Source organism: Phalaenopsis equestris, unplaced genomic scaffold, assembly GCF_001263595.1.
Source record: "Phalaenopsis equestris unplaced genomic scaffold, ASM126359v1 Scaffold000232, whole genome shotgun sequence".
Taxonomy (NCBI): domain Eukaryota; kingdom Viridiplantae; phylum Streptophyta; class Magnoliopsida; order Asparagales; family Orchidaceae; genus Phalaenopsis; species Phalaenopsis equestris.
In genome coordinates this window covers 254,919-272,041 of record NW_018164674.1, presented here as the reverse complement: position 1 = coordinate 272,041, position 17,123 = coordinate 254,919, and the positions used below count along the sequence as shown (strand labels likewise).

At 31.6% G+C, this 17,123-nt stretch overlaps 1 protein-coding gene across 1 annotated transcript in view; it reads right to left on the bottom strand.

The window, feature by feature from the left end:
* Positions 1-15,686, bottom strand: part of LOC110023800 (actin-related protein 4) — a 28,960-nt gene extending 13,274 nt beyond the window's left edge. The window contains exons 1-14 of the mRNA XM_020723392.1: positions 15,551-15,686; positions 15,368-15,459; positions 14,474-14,650; positions 14,305-14,378; positions 12,807-12,887; positions 9,577-9,637; positions 9,410-9,459; positions 4,913-4,967; positions 3,814-3,891; positions 3,650-3,703; positions 3,088-3,141; positions 2,934-2,994; positions 2,044-2,095; positions 1,765-1,831 (exon numbers count right to left, since the gene is read on the bottom strand). Coding sequence (XP_020579051.1) covers positions 1,765-1,831; positions 2,044-2,095; positions 2,934-2,994; positions 3,088-3,141; positions 3,650-3,703; positions 3,814-3,891; positions 4,913-4,967; positions 9,410-9,459; positions 9,577-9,637; positions 12,807-12,887; positions 14,305-14,378; positions 14,474-14,650; positions 15,368-15,459; positions 15,551-15,563 — 969 coding nt within the window. The 5' untranslated portion in view covers positions 15,564-15,686. The remainder of the gene's footprint in view (positions 1-1,764; positions 1,832-2,043; positions 2,096-2,933; positions 2,995-3,087; positions 3,142-3,649; positions 3,704-3,813; positions 3,892-4,912; positions 4,968-9,409; positions 9,460-9,576; positions 9,638-12,806; positions 12,888-14,304; positions 14,379-14,473; positions 14,651-15,367; positions 15,460-15,550) is intronic.
* Between the last annotated feature and the right edge of the window lie 1,437 nt (positions 15,687-17,123).

Here is a 17,123-nt window from a genome sequence, read left to right as displayed (position 1 = left end):
ATATATATATAAATTTAATGTCTTCCCGAAGTAGACGACGAGATTTCGATTCAAGTGACCGATATCTTCCAATAGGCAACTCCAATCGAAAATAGTGCCGACAACGTGTCTTAAATAAAGTTGCGTGGAATACTCAAAATAAAAAAAAAAGTCATAAAGAAAATGTTGTTGGGAGATTCTTTGAAAACTCAGTATAACTGCAAAACTGTCAACACTTACTGTTCGCTATAAATTTTCCTCTTTTATTCGTTCTACAAAAAAATTATACTCTCTCTATTTCTTTAATTTATCTTGTGGGAAGACATGAATTAGATTTGGAGAGGGGAGGAAGATGCAAATTTTCACCTTCATCCTGGTTAATGAGCAAGGAGTTTGGTCAATTGGCTTCAATGTGAAAGGAAAGGAGTTCGGTCAATCGATTTCTTCGTTTGGTGTTGGTATTTTCGAGAAATGGAGTTCCCCTCTCTAAAAAAGGCTATTTCTTAATTATTGATTACATGTCTTTTTATTTGGACTTTCTAAGTAGGATCTACATTTGATTTTTATTGATTTAGAAAAAGCATACGATAAGGTTTCAAGAAACATCCTTTGGAGAGTTATTGAGAAGAAAGATGTTGATTTGACTTATATTAAAGTCATTAAAGATTTGTATACTAGAGCTGTTATTTGTGTTCGAACTTAAGGAGGATTGACCTAATATTTTCCTATTTCTGTTGGATTACATCAGGGATCGGGTTTAAGCCCATATCCTTTTGCTTTAGTTATGGATGGTCTTACTGAACATTTACAGGAGGATGTACCTTGGTGTATGTTTTTTGCTGATAATATCCTTCTCATGGATAAGACGAGAGAAAAAAACCCAAAAAAACTTGAATTATAGAGGTCTACATTGAAGTATAAAGACCTTCATTTGAGTATAACTAAAACTGAATACATGGAATGCAATTTTAGTAGTGGTAGCACTAATGACAGAAGTGTAACTTTAGGTGATCAAATTATTAAAAGGTGTGAACGATTTAGATATCTCGAGTCTTTTGTTCAAAGCGATGGTGATATAGATGGGGACGTTAATAGTAGAATTCAAGTTGGTTGGTTGAAGTGGATGAATGCTTCGAGCATTTTGTGTGATAAAAAAGTTATGCTTAAACTGAAAGGAAAATTTTACAAAACAGTGGCGAGACATGCAATGCTCTATGGCGCTGAAACTTGGCCTTTAAAAAAAGAAGCATAATAAGTTAATTGTTGTCGAGATGAGAATGATTAGGTGGATGAGTGGCTTTAAACTTAGAGACAAAATGAGAAATGAATATATTGGTATAGCCCTAGTGACAGACAAAATTAGAGAGGGTCGACTTAAAAGGTTTGGACACATTAAAAGTCGACCATATGATGATCTGATTAGGAGAATAGATGTTTTAGATTTGACCTATGTTAAGAAAGGCGGAGATAGACATAAGAAGACTTGGGCTTATTGTATAAAAAATGAACTTAATTTATTATAACTAAGTGAAAATATGACACTAAATAGGACACAATGGAAAAAAAGATTCATGTAGCTGACCGCAAGTAGTGAGATTAAGGCTTTGTTGTTGTTGTTGTTGTTCATTGAATTTAACCATGATTGTCACAAAAAATTAGAACATTGTTCAAGGTGAACACAGTACCAATCGATTGTACAATGATAGATCAATAGAAGAACTCATAGAACAAATGATGATGATAATAAGGAGTGTGATGAGTTAAATAAATTTATGTCATAATTACCTGGATTATTGATGGATTAAACAGAATATCAGGAACCTTAAATCGATCAGCACCAATTTCAATAATTCTGCAAGATAATAAATCAAAGCACTGAAAATCAAAACATCAAAGCAATGTATAGTTTCTCGTGCATCTAATAAACTGGAATTGGAGAATTTATAATATGGCTAAAAAGAATGGCTGGTGATTATTAAAACACAGCAGAACCATGCAGTTCAAAAAATTAGAAAAAGAAAAATATTTTCACCATTACAGAGAAGAAAAAAAATATGTACATACTGTCCATCTGGAAGTTCATATGACGTCATAGGGATATTTGCATATGCACTCTCTGCAACAAACAATATCGAGGTCCTTGAAAAATTTTCAAAAAAAAAAAAAAGAAAATAATAATGTGATGGGCAAAGTAATAGCAGAGGGGATAATTTCTAGAATGAAAAATATAAATTATCAAAAAATCAAAATATGACATACAAAAATAAGTGGTTTCACGAGATTAGACTCTCATATCACACAAAGAAATATTTTCACTATTATAAAGATGAGAGCATCAAATCTTCGTACAGACTAAACAGCTCAAGTTCTAATTCACTATTTACAATAACATGATTTGCTAATTAAGTTCACCACAAATGAAAACAAAAAAAACAAAAATAATAATTTGAGAATTTTCTAATTTTCCTCTCTCCCTCAATTCTTATCACTCCGCTTCTCACTCAAAGTTCACCTTCCAAAACCCCACAAAGACTTGAAAAATTAAAAGTACACCAATTGCCTTTCTCATAGCATGTTTTAAAATATACACTCATTTATTAGTTACATCAATTTATTCCTAGCAAGAATAGAGACAATATTTATCTATAATTTTACTTCAGATTGATAACCCCAGAACTAGCTTTTATTTTCAGATATATTTTGTTGGAGTTTTTGCGTCAAGAAGAAGAATAGATCAAAAGGAGAAAATAATATTCTGTTTTGCAAGTTAGGAAGAAGGAGAGCATCATTTAAGGTATTTATACAAATGTTGTGTTTTTTAAATGCCGCGCGTTAAAAAAGAATGCATATGCAAAAGTGGATACACAAAAAAAATAATAATAATAATTTAAGGCTTTGCCATGAGGAAATCTATTAATCAAGAAATTGCAGCTAAAAATTAGAAACTAGAATACCATCATAGGGAGTATCTGGAACTCTGCATACACATTCCTTAATGTCACTAGCAATTACTCTCTGCCATTAAAAATTTTCTGTTAAGCAACCTCAATAACATTGGATGGATAGAAAAGAAAAAATAAAACAAATAAATGAGAGACGGATCCATACCTGAGAATAAAGCTTGTAGCTTTCTGTGGTATTTGGAAAATCAAGGTCTATCGTCTAAGACAAAAACAAAGCATACAAAATTTGGAAGGTTAATGAATAGAACTTAGCAAAATAAGTATTTTAATAGATATATTTCAAATGTAGTTTTACTGCAGATATTTGGAGGAGACTTCTCTACAATTTTTAAGGAATAAGATGCTAAATTTCCTTTTTGATTCATCATTTTCTTCTTAGAGGGAAATATACAACAAAGAAATTGCAAAGAACTAGTGAATTTCCTACCCCTGCACCTTGGAACATTTGGTAGGAGAGGAAACAATATCTATTAATGAAATGATTAAGAACCAAATTGGTTGTTACACATGGTAGAGCTTGGATAAATTTTTACCAGGTTATGCAGATTAACTAAATCTCAAACATCATCAAAATCAGTAAAAAATCAAACCAAAAATTGGGCATCAAAGAAAGCGAGAGTTAAAATGTGATATATGATGCAAACAAAAATGCAGATCACTGCATAGAAAATCAGAAAATTAGTTTAGATAGTTCATCACAAATTTACCTGAAATTCTCCGGAGCGTACTTCCTTTCTCTTGAAGGAGTATCTAGGCTTGAACTGAAAAATAGATAAAATTCAATAAGGTAAATCATAGGTGCTCCAATCCATTACCAGCTAAAGAAGGAGCAAAATTTAATAGCTTCCTAATTAAAGTAAACAGCTCTTACAATGATGCCTTTGCTCTCCAAGCTTTTCATCATGCACTCGGTTAGGAATTCACCTCCGATTGGAGACGTAGCAACGCCCTAAAGACACAATAATCAGCTCTTGTACGAGAAAAAAGCAAAAGGCCTAAGCTGACATAGAGCCTGCATGTTTCACTTAATTAATTTGTATTAAAATGAAACTGTTTACAACACAATTTAATACCAAATGAAAATTTTAAGTTGAACATAGACATCCAAGCATAGGAGCTTAAACAAGTTCTTTTAACATGCCCCTGGGCATAGGTTGTAAAACAATCTTTACTTAATCCTAGAACAGGAACAAAATGACTTATGCTTCTTAATCAAAATGACTAGGATTTTATGATTCTTAATCAAGTTATTTTAACATGCCACCGGGCATAGATTTTAAAACAATTTTTACTTAATCCTAGAACAGAATCAAAATGACTCAAGTTATAAAGAATCAATCTAATCATCCAATCTGTATATTTTACTTTTATAATCTGTATATTTTACTTTTATGAGCCAATAGAATAAGCACAAGTTTTCACAAGGTTTAATCATTGGTTAACGCGTTGATTATGATTCTATCAGAAAAGCATCAACTCTTCCAACTACATCAACTTTTCAGCTTGTTTACATTCCACCATTATCCTGACTTCAATTTATCAAAATCTTTCAGCGTTTATATTAAAAAACTTCAGAGTTTTTTTTGCTACTCTAAAAAATAAAATATAATTAAAAAAAAAATTAACTCAAGTAGCAATCCACAAGGACTAATCTCTTATAAGAGCCACTGAGTTGAACTGAAACTAGAAGTTAGAGTTTCAAGTGCAACTTTTCAAATGGCTAGTTTCATAGTACAATATGCATCGTGAATATGATTAATGTGCTGAAATATCCCATAATGTGCAATAAGAATATTATTAGCTAATGAAAAATACAATATCAGATGTAACAATATAGAAGAAGCACATAAAACTGATACAAGATACAATTGAAATAACTTTAAAATAAACTAAACAAGAAACAATAAACCCTCAACATATGAAGAACTACATGAGAGCAAAACCATCTAATAACTAGTCGGCAATAGTACCTTCTGAAGTACATAACCATCCTGTACAGGGGCTACAGTGGTCGATCCACCTCCACTGTGAAGGAAGAGAGGTTTATTAGTGAAAGTTTCACCAATTAAGCATTTTAAATTACCTCCAAGTCATAAGAAGATTAAAGAGGCAATAGGAAAAATAACAATAAATAAAACTAAGAACTTTAACAAGAAAAATGCAAACAAACCGACATTTCAATTTTGAAGCTATGCAAAATACTTTTACATAAATAACAGTTAAGCTAAAATTTTTTGTTCAATCAATACACAATGTTTTTAGCGCAATCGGTGCAATAGATAACAATAATAAACTACATTCCTTCATGAAAATACAATTATCGTGATGACAAATACTCTTAAATGGAGAAAAAAAAAACTGCAGTTATATGTAGCAAAACTAACATTTACTATATCTCAAAGGCTCGTAAGAATGAGTTGTTGCTTTTAAACATTTTTTTTAATTTCTTCTTAGCTTCAGAGGCTATCACCAAAGCATAGTCTAGCACACGGAAAACCTTTTAAACTTCCCATGTTTACCTAGAACTTACGGAACAAATAATTCAATTCTAAAATATAGGTTAAACCCTAAACCCTAAACCCTAAATACAATGCCCTTTTTTTTTTCTTGAGAGGAATTTGAGAGCGCGTGCCTAGCCAATATAGAGGAAGAGTTATAACCCAAAAGAAACAAAACTTAAAAGAAAGGAAATAAATACAATGGTAGAAGCAAAAAAGAAAATCATCAGGCTTATAGTATTAAAAGTGTGCAACTAAAATTATGCTCACAGTAGATCCCATCCAAAGGCAACAAAAAATACAGGCAACTTGCAAGACTGATCAGAAGCAACAAGAAAAGAAAGTATCTTAGTAGCAAACATCGAGAGTATGAGAAGAACAAGTTCAGGGCTCGCATGAATGCCCGAAGGCATCAAAGATTTTCCCTATGCATTGAATTGTACTCCTCATTGCCCTCCAGGAAATAAAAAAAAAATTATAGATGCAGCCTCCGAAGCGGCATCTAGCAAGTCGAAAGCAACCAATAGCAGTAGAAGACCAAGATTAAACAAGCCAAACAAGTATATAAACTATAGAGTAAGACTACTTTGATCCAAGAGAAACCAAAGCAAGCTACGTAGGGGAAAGATGACTGGCACGATGGTAGAAGATTAATTGAGCAAATGAAAAGCTAGGCATATAAAATAGTCAAAAACATATACTAAGAGAAGTACAAGTTCAGTGTATTGCCTAGAGCATCAATATTAGGCGTTGTATAATAACGTATACAACGCCTTGAGCGTCTTAAGTAAATATGAGATATAAGGCAAAACCTGGGAGTTCAGAAGGAACTAGATTAACTAAATCCCAGATTTAAAATTGTCATTATTTATGTTCGGCAAGATTCAAGTTAAATTCTACTTAAATCCGTAACCATACAGCCCCTTAAACTTCCATCTCTTGTTATTTTATGAATAGCTAAATGACTATTTTCCACTAACACATCAATAGGCTTGCCAACATTTTAAAAAATCACATCTTTCACCTCAACCCAAAAATAGTATGCAATAATATGAACAATAAGGAAGAAATATCTCTTTATAATCTTACTCGGAATGTAAATGACAAAAAAAATGACTAGTGCAAGAGAGCAACCCAACAACAAACCTTCATTTCACTGAGTGGGGTCGGCTACATGAATTATTTTTCTCCATGTGTCCTATTAAGTGTCAGATTTTCATTTAGTTATAGTAAATTAAGATCATTTTTATACAACATGTCCAAGTCTTTTTAGGTCTACCTCTATCTTTCTTAACATAAGCCAAATCTAAAACATCTACTCCCCTAACTAGGCCATCATGATAGTAAGTGTTTAATATGATCAAACCATGCAAGGCGACTCTCTCTAATCCAGTCAGCCACTACGGCTAACCACATATATTAGTTTTGCATTTGTCCCTTACATGTAAAGCCACGCATCCACCTAAGCATTCTCATCTCAACAACATTAAAGTTAATTTTTTGGTTCTCTTTTACTGCCAACATTTTGTGTTATAAAGTATTGCAGATCTTGCCACTATCTTACAAAATTATTCTCTAAGTTTAAGTGGTACTTTTCTATCACAAAATATGATCGATACATTCCTCCACTTCAATCATCCAACATGAATTCTACTAATAGCATCCCCATCTATATGATCATCACTTTGAACAATAGATCTGTGATATCTAAAACATTCACTCATTTTAATGAATTGATCACCCATTGTTACAACCCTGCCATTAGACTTAGTACTACTAAAATGACAGTCAATGTACTCAATTTTAGATCTAATCAAACAAAAGCCTTTAGACTTTAAAGTTAATTTCCATAATTCAAATTTTTCATGAACTCCTGTAGTCTTATCCACAAGAAGAACGTCATCGACCAAAGCTACACTAAGGTATATCCTCCTGTAAATGTCCAGTAAGAACATGCATAACTAGAGCGAAAAGATATGAGAACATTCACTCATTTTAATGAATTGATCACCCATTGTTACACCCCTGCCATTAGACTTAGTACTACTAAAATGACAGTCAATGTACTCAATTTTAGATCTAATCAAACAAAAGCCTTTAGACTTTAAAGTTAATCTCCATAATTCAAATTTTTCATGAACTCCTGTAGTCTTATCCACAAGAAGAACGCCATCGACCAAAGCATACACTAAGGTATATCCTCCTCTAAATGTCCAGTAAGAACATGTAAGAACATGCATAACTAGAGCGAAAAGATATGAGCTTGAATAAAAATAAAATCAACACCTTTCTTTTCTAAAACTCTCCAAATTATTTCTCTTGAAATATTATCATAAGCTTTTTTTAAAACAACAAAAATCATATGTAGATCTCATGGTTTTAAAAACCAAATTGGATCGACCGGTTCAACCACGCACCGGTCATTCGACCCGTTCGATCCAAGCTCATAATCATTTATACAAATAACTAGTATTGAATTGGTCAAATCCGGAGTTAAACCAGAGAATCGGTGAACCGATACAATTTTTGAAGAACTGGACTGTTCAATTATTATTCATTTTTTAGCCTTTTGATTTTGATTAAATGACAAGAATAAGATATTTAAATTTAAAAAAGATAAATATAATGTCATAATTTTTTATTTAGAATATTGTTCGAAATATTCAAAAGTATTATCTTAAATAAAAAACTATTTGTTGGATAGATAAAAAATTATATTAATATATCATTATTCTATTATTTAAATTATATTAAAATAATTTAAATATTTATTAATTCATCCAATTCCAACTTCAATTTAACCCCAATTGAACCATTAAGCCTTGAACATTTACTTCTTCCACTTCAATACTCGGCCCAATTTTCACAACCTTTGTAGATGCTCGTTATTCTCTCTGTATTTCTCCATCAAACCTCTCAATCCCTCGTTATTCTCTCTGTATTTCTCCATCACACCTCTCAATAAATGAATAATTTTCATAGTAGACTTACCTAGCATGAATCCAAATTGATTTTGAGAAATTTTTGTATCACGTCAAAACTTATGTTCAATTACTCTTTGTCATGACTTTAATGTATAAACCTATGTTCAATTACTCTTTGTCATGACTTTAATGTATAACACGTTAACTAAATTCTTCTATAATTTGCACTCTTATGCATCATCTTTATTAAAAATATGAACCAATAGACTCTTTCTCCACTCATCAGACATCTTTTTAGGTTTTAAAATAATATTAAAAGATTTAGTGAGCCAAAAAAATATATTTATTTCTTAAGATTTTAGCACTTCTATTGGAATGTCATCAGGTTCTACGATTTTTACAAACATCATTTTTTTTTAAGTCTTCTCAACTTATCTTTTATTAATGCGATGGTGGAAATAAAAAACTTTGTTATTATTTACAATATTAAGATCTTTTAAAATTGATCATATTTCCACAATCTTCATTGAAAAGCTTATCACAATATCTTACCACAATTGTTGAATTGAATATCATCAATTAAGAAAAGCATTTTTTAATTTTCAGCCTTAATACCATTTACTTATACTAAATCTTTACTTTTTGTATCACTTCATTTGATTGATTTATACATATATTTTTTTACAAGCTTTAGTATCGAATGTATTATAAAGATCACTAAAAACATAATAACAACACATATGAAATAAATTTTCATTGTGTAAATTTCTTTAAAAACCGCAAGAAAGAAAGAAGGCAGTCAAATAATAAGTGAGAATTTAGCATTAGCTTTGTTAGAAAATTTCGATCAAACTATTAAGGGAATATGATTTTAAAAACTGATTACTTGAGTAAATTAAGCTACTTGCTAAATGCTAAGGTTCAAATTAGCTAACAAACAAATAAACTGCCTCAGCTCCCACCTATCAACAAAAATATATATAAATCTAGTTCTAAGAAGAAGCTCAAAAATAATCCAAAACAAAAAAAAAGCACGAGATTTCACCTATCAACAACAAGAGAAGTAGCTCTCCCAGAAGCAAACGATGTAAGAACCTGTCAAGGAAGATGTTAAAAGTACTAGTGTAGAAGCAAAAATATTAACCCCAAACCATAAATGAAATTCAAACCAATTTTTCTAAGCATTTCAATAAGGGATGAAGAATGTCATACAGCATTTTTTGCTACAAACAACGCAGGAACTTTGTAATTCTCAAACATGAGCTCAGCCGTCCTGAAATGGAAAAAACAATATTTACTACGAAAAAAATTTTTGAAAGGTAAAATCAAGGATATAAGGAAATTACTTAAGTAAATCAATGCTTACAAAATAGAACTATAAGCATGAAATTAGAGGACAAATTATTTTCATCAAAAAGAAACTTTAACATAGTGTAACTTGTTACATTCCAACTATTAAGGAAACTTGTAAATTTGCAACAATTCAACAACTTTCAAAAAACTGACACCAAATAAAGTAGCTTATTCTAGAAATCCTATCAGTTGTCCATGAAAAAATAAATAAACTCTATCTTATTCACTGAATATGCATATTTATAGGTATATGATATGGATATAATAGGAAAAAAAGACCGATCTAATCACAATTACGAGGGAATTCCCAAAATTGATACTCTTATAATATTATTTTTCCTGACATGTGCCATCTGCTAACACTCTCCCTCTAGCTAATGCATATGTATTGTTTCGCTCAAACTTATTAAATTAATGAGGAAATAATTGATGGCCCAAGGTTTTTTTGTGAACCGGAACATAAGGAGCAATACTTTTCTTAAAAGGTAAATATACCTTATGACATGACAACTACCTTCAAAATGTTTAGTCCGTTAACGTAAATCAAGATAGCTTGGAATATAAATGGTCTTAAAATTGTCACAATATAGTTTTATAACCAAGTAACGAGAAATTCAAACTCTTCTAAAGTGCTAAAACCGTCATCATTTCACATATTGAGCAAGCCATATCTAAATATTCAGCCTCTGCATTGGACCTGTCCATAAGAGTTTGTCTTTGATGAAAAAATATAATAAACTTAAATGGACTTTCTGCTTTCAAAGAAACAGCATAATGAACAAAAAAGAAAACTTAAATTTTTGTATATGAACCTTTTTCCATGAAACATTTTAGTTGAGAAAAGGACAAAGATGTTCCCCCGACTATTTTGAACCATATAATAGAATAAAAAATGATTTAGTCAATGAACACATACAATAGGAACAAAAGTGGTCCCTCTATTAATAACAATGAAAATTGAAGTTAACGAATGGTGTTAAAAGATAGTGTTTTTTGAGAACTTACATCTTAAATTAAAAAAAAAAAAAAATCTAATAAATGAATTCTTTTAAGAGTGGAATATCATGAGCACCTAAAAATGATAAGTTAACGAATGGTGTTAAAAGATAGTGTTTTTTTAAGAACTTACATCTTAAATTTAAAAAAAAAAAATCTAATAAATGAATTATTTTAAGAGTGGAATATCATGAGCACCTAAAAATGAAAAAATATTGGGAATGTTGCTAATTGATTATATCACAAAAGAAAATATAAAAGAAATTATATTCCATTAATTAAATATATAACTTTATGAAACACCCTCATTTGACACCATCTATTAAACAGAACTTCAATTTCCGTTGGTTGTAACAATAGGATCATTTTGGCTCCTATTTTAAGAGTTTATGGACTACATCGAACATTTTATATAGTTTGAGGCTAAAATGCCCCTTGACAAATAGTCAACAGACATTTGGTCTCTTTCTTCTTTTAATATACCTACTACCTAGAAATCTTTTGAACAGCTTCTGAATACTTTTGTTTTGAATTATACAAGTATTAGCCAACGGCTCCATGGCAAATGAGATGAAAGTTTTCCAGATTCATCTTAAAAGAAAGATTGCCTCGATAGCACTTTAATAGTACCTCTCTTTGGCACTAGGCGACATAGGTAACTACCTTTTACACCTAACTAGTGCATTAAGCAATTCTCAATACTTTTATTTTTTATTTTACATGTGCTAGTTAATAATCCCAATGGAAAATGAGATATAAGCTCAACAGATTCATCTTAAAAGAAAAAATGCCTCGATATCTCTTTGAATATACCTTTATTTGGCACTGAGCACCATAGTTGAGTACAGTTTACACATGCAATTGGCTAAATGATGTATCTTTCAATTAGGTACATGGTGCGCAATATATGCAAAGTGGTGAAAGTATATCATGGATCTAATCAATTTGATTCAAACATTCTTATGGTTAAGTGCTATTTTTTTCTTTTGTCCCTTAGGTTTTCTTTTTCTTTTTTATTCTACAAGCTTTGCTACCAAATTCGCCAATCACACCTACTTTAATCATAACTACAAAGGGCACTTTCTTCCTCAATCAATTATTTTCCTTTCGGTATTTGATATTATTGCACGTTTTTATCAACATTCTACGAAGTGCAGCTTGTAAAGTTTGATTTTAATTTCATGTTAGTTCATGATAGCTTTGTAATTGAGTTACTTATCATTTGTGTATAAAAGGAACAGTCTCATCCATGTTTTCTGTACGAAAATGCTTTTCTTTTACCTTTTGAGTGAAAAAATATTAAAGATTTTCTATTTGCTCAAGTTCGCTAACTTATAAAATACTGTTTGACAAATGGCTATTTGTTAATGTTATTTAATCGCATCAGGTTTTGTTACTCCACTATAGATAACTTTAGCAGTCAGTGTTGAATCAACAATTAATTAAAAAGTTTTTGATTGGCATCATAATCATTATGTTGCTTATATATTAGAGCCTTACCTGAATGATGACAAGTGTGTTATTTCTTTGTTCCTTCCTGATTGCCCAGCCATTAATAAGTATGTCAGCTGACAAATACCAAAAAGATGCACTAGAAAAAATCACTAAGATTGCCAAGCTTCCTGAAGGCTTTATTAGAATTATTCTAGCTGATATCTAGATGCATGCTATTCAAATTAAAAATCTTTCTTTCAAAATATTTCATGACTTGGACCACTTCACAGGGCATTGTGGAACAGAAACAGGGATATTCATGAAGCTAAAGGAGCTGTTTAACGAAATGAAAATTTAGCGTAAAGTAAAATGTTTGCATGCAAAGTTAGTTTTTTTTAATGCATTTTTTTATGTTAAAGAAGTAAATTTACTTCAACGTTCATTTCATTAACAATAACAATAAAGTAAGTACAGGTAATTTGAATTCATTTGCTTATATAGCATTCTAAATACAGAAAACCAAACTGCCCTAAAATTATATCCAGTAAATTCAAACGTATGAGCTTCTGATTTAGCTTGCAATCAATTAAAAAAATCATGAAAAATCAAGTCAACAACATGTTTATGTTATGAGAGTAAATACTGAGGAGAAAGACAACCTCTCTCTCTGCTGTAGAGAATTTGAGGTTGGCTCTGCAATTAGCATTGGATGTTCCTTCGGATCAATTAGTAACCTTTCCCTGCAACAGTAATTATCAAGCTAGTTTTCTGTAAGAAGTTAATAAATATGAAATTTTCCAAACGCAATTAATTAAGAGCTTTGAAAAACAAAAAAAATGAAAAAGCAATAAAATATAGTATGATAGCACAATTGCAGTGTCGAATTTCAATACTACAACCTCTCTCTTGTGGGTATAAATACAATAAAAAGTTTCATTTATTTTCATTATATTGCATCTAGAAAAGAAGTATCTGAGTTTCAGTTGCAAGTAACACCATGTAATTTTCAATGTCAAAATTTTAAATCATAAAACTTACATCCAACAAACCAATTGTCAATGTCAGATTCACAAAGACATATATAATTTGAATTTATTTGACTAACTTTAAGGCATAATTTATTTTATTTTAGCTAAGTGAGTATTAGGTAAATGTGAAGCATTTAACCATCTTTCACGTGGCACGAATGGGCCATCTATCAGCTGTTATGGCTCGACCCATGTTAAGGCTATGCACCACTCTATCATAATAGCATAAGTAGTGTGCCTCGTCACACTGCATGCCATGGTGAACACCATTTCACATCATTAAAAACCTCAAAATTATGTTTAAATTTTGTTGAACTAAACCTAGACAGAGCAATCAAATCAAGATTTACATTTTTCATCGCCAATAAGTGATTGTTTGAATAACAAACCATCATATTCTTTTAGTCATTCTAGCACAAGGTCAATCTACTGACCAATTGAAAATGTTATCAAGTGATGTTCCACACTTCTTCTAATTAGGGTATAAATTGCCATGTAATCACATTTTTATGTATGTTTTCATTCAATTGGAAGAAACATTTATCAAGGTCACCGAGCATCTAAAAAAAGAAAATCCCTCGTGTTGAGACGAGCTCACAATGGCAAGTTTTAGCATTCCATTACTTTTAATATAATGTGAAATAATATAATATTGCTCTTCTGATGTCACCGAAATCTTCTAGCAAAAGGAAGATGAATCAAGACAAACATCTTCACTAGAGCATGTACATATAAGTCTTCTATAGGCATTACCGACCATGTGCTGCAAAGAAAGTGGTATGGTGGATTTTTATAGACTAATATATATATTTTTTTACATAAAAATATTTTTTATTTTCATTATTTGTAGCACAAACTTGAGAAGGTAACTAATAGATAAAAAGTGAGTGTACAATTTAATTGATGTATTAAAAAATAAAAAAAGAAAAATTTTTCCGTTTCTAATTAAGTTCCTATAATTTCTTATGTGGTTGAACTTGAAGAACGTACATCCATACTGGCGCAAGAAAATGAAATAATCAAAAAGAACTATGACTACTTAATCATAAACTCCATTAATGTGTATGTGTAACAAAAATTAGGTTTTGCAGGGCCAAAATGATCATGTCATAGATAATAAGAGACTCACTTGAAGGCATGAGCCCAAATGTTATCAACAATATCCCAATCAGTAACAACTCCATCTTTAAAAGGTGATATCACCTAAATTGAAAAACAAAATAAAGTATCAACATCAGAATGAATCAATCGTTGTTGTAGAATTATAGAGATAAAAGTAAATTTTATTGAAACCTTACCTCCATATAGTCTCTTCTAAAGCCTAAGGCCTGGGATCCAACATACAATTTTCTTTTTGTTTTAGATTTCTCTGAATCAAATCCCTTTAGTCCGCCTTTAGGATCAGAAATGGATTCCAATCCTTTGTCAAGCTTAGCACCATTTACCGCTTCTAGCTGCTCAATTGATCCAACCACCTAAACAATTTGAGTCAAGTATTAAGCAAATTATGAAGCAGAAGTTCCAACAAAAGTTTGGAGTTACAACCACAATTCTCCAAAGACTTTAGAAGAAAATGGATTCACAATTGGTATAACATAAACATAATAATCACCCAAAACTTTACGGATCTTAAAAAGGAAAATAAATAACCAATAATGATACAAAACAGCGAAATGACTAAGTAATAAATATGATGTATCAATCGTTTATATAAGTATGGAGAGAATAGTTCTAAAACAATGGTGAAGTTGTGCTCATAATGGCATGACCGTGAGTTTGAATCGTTAAAATAACATATCGTCAATGCTTACGCCAACCCCTCACCGGATTTTGTATTGGACATTCTTCTTCTTTTCCAATGATACCAAAATTGCATAGAAAATGATAAATTTTGTAAGAAGAACCTGTGTGTTTGATCAGATAAAAATTCATAAATGCGAAATATTAAACTCTTTCTAATATGATCGTGATGTTAATATAACCAATGTTTAATTATCCAATTAATCACTGGGATTCAAAATAGGTAGGTAACCACATCCAAAATAGTCATCCACAGAAGGTTAAAAACTAGGTCTTTACGGAATAAAGCGTGGAGATTCCACCCCCACGTCCAACACGCGCGCGCGAGCGCAGAGAGAGATGCGGGAAAACAACAAATTAATTGTAACTGCTGAAATTTCGAGTACACTTACAGAGGGAAAGACTGCCTTGGGAGCATCTTCACCAGCATAACCAGCTTTGCAGGTGTGAGAACCTAAATCAATGACTATTGCCGATACTTCGTCTGCATAAATGGAGTCCAGTAACAGTAAGAACAGTTAAAGTCGCAATTTAGGTTACGGAAAAATATCAACTAAAAAGAAAAGAACACTCACCGCCTCCATACATGGCGTCCTACTTGATAGCAACGAACTATAGCAGTGAAAAAATCCCTGCACCTGAAACCTGCAAAATACAGGTTAAGAAGAAAGCTGGTAGATACCGAGAAGCCGGGAAGAAATAGAGCTAAATTAAAGTTAAAAAATAAATAAATACATAAAGCTTCATTAGTTACCGAATTGCGCCAAAACCCTAACTTTAGAAACGAGGGTTTCGCTCCAGCAGAGCCAGGTTCGCCTTAAAAACAAGAGCCATTGTGTGAGTTAACAAAAAGAAACTGAGATCCACCCTTAGCTAGACGGTGACTGTAGAGCCATTGTGTGAGTTAACAAAAAGAAACTGAGAGCCACCCTGGGTTTTAGCAAGACGGTGACTGTAAAAACAGGAAAAAATTTGGGTACATAAGACGCGCGATAGCAAATCACCGGAAGACACGTCGGCTCAGTATTTACATACATGTACCTCAATTTTTATTTATTTATATATTTACGGTCTAAATTTCAATTATATATATATATATTGATTTTACCTTTTAAAACTTATAATAATAAGGAACTCATTGTATTAGGGAATGTATTAAATGGAAAGATAAATGGCAGCAAGATATATATATATGAATGTGAGTACTATGGGAGAATATTAGGGAATGTATTGAGTTCTTATTTCTGGTGAGACAAGGCTTCATGAGTTAGAAGATATTTAGAAAGATAAAGACGGGAGGCAGAGATTCCTTTCAGAAAAATACTCTTCGATCTTATTTTGACTCGCCTTTGTATACTCAATGAAGAATTAAGTAATAATTTATGACACTCTTTTTCAGTGTCATGATAAAAAAAATTGTACTGTAAGTGTCGGGCAGCATTGGTTCAACGTGTACCTTTGATGTCTGTATGAAAATTCATAGTTATAAATATCGAGTGATGCATTTAAGGATGGGTCGATGGACGTCTTTACAATCGCGTGTAAACCGAATATAACGTCATTGTAACCCGAATGTATCATCCATGTACACCCGAAATGCGTAAAAGAGGGCTAGACCGTCTTTTGGGGAGAGATTGATGTAACTATTTCGGCAGGCGAGCTTTACTCAGTCACGTCCGTAGATGAACTTGATTCAACTACTTTAGCAGGTTGGCTCGATTAAGCCATTTAGACATGTGAGATCGATCCAGCCACTTCTGCAAATAGGCTCAATTCAGACACTTCAAACTGTGGGTTCAATTAAGGAAAATAGTATAAAATTTTATGCATGACCATCTTTGTGTATTCATGGATGGATGTATGTAAATACCCCCAAATCAATATATTGTTACTTAATTAATTTTTGTATCATATCATAATTGATTTTATATTAAAGGCATTTACATACATAAGATATAATTTTCTCTCAATCTCTCTCTCTCTCTCTCTCTCTCTCTCTCTCTCTCTATATATATATATATATATGATGCGTGCTAGAAAATTTGCGGCGGTAGAGTAATGGATTATCGTCTTAGCGTTGCACGAAAATGCAGCACACACTCAGATGAAAATGAATCAAGCTGTGATCACACCAGAAATTTTTACGTG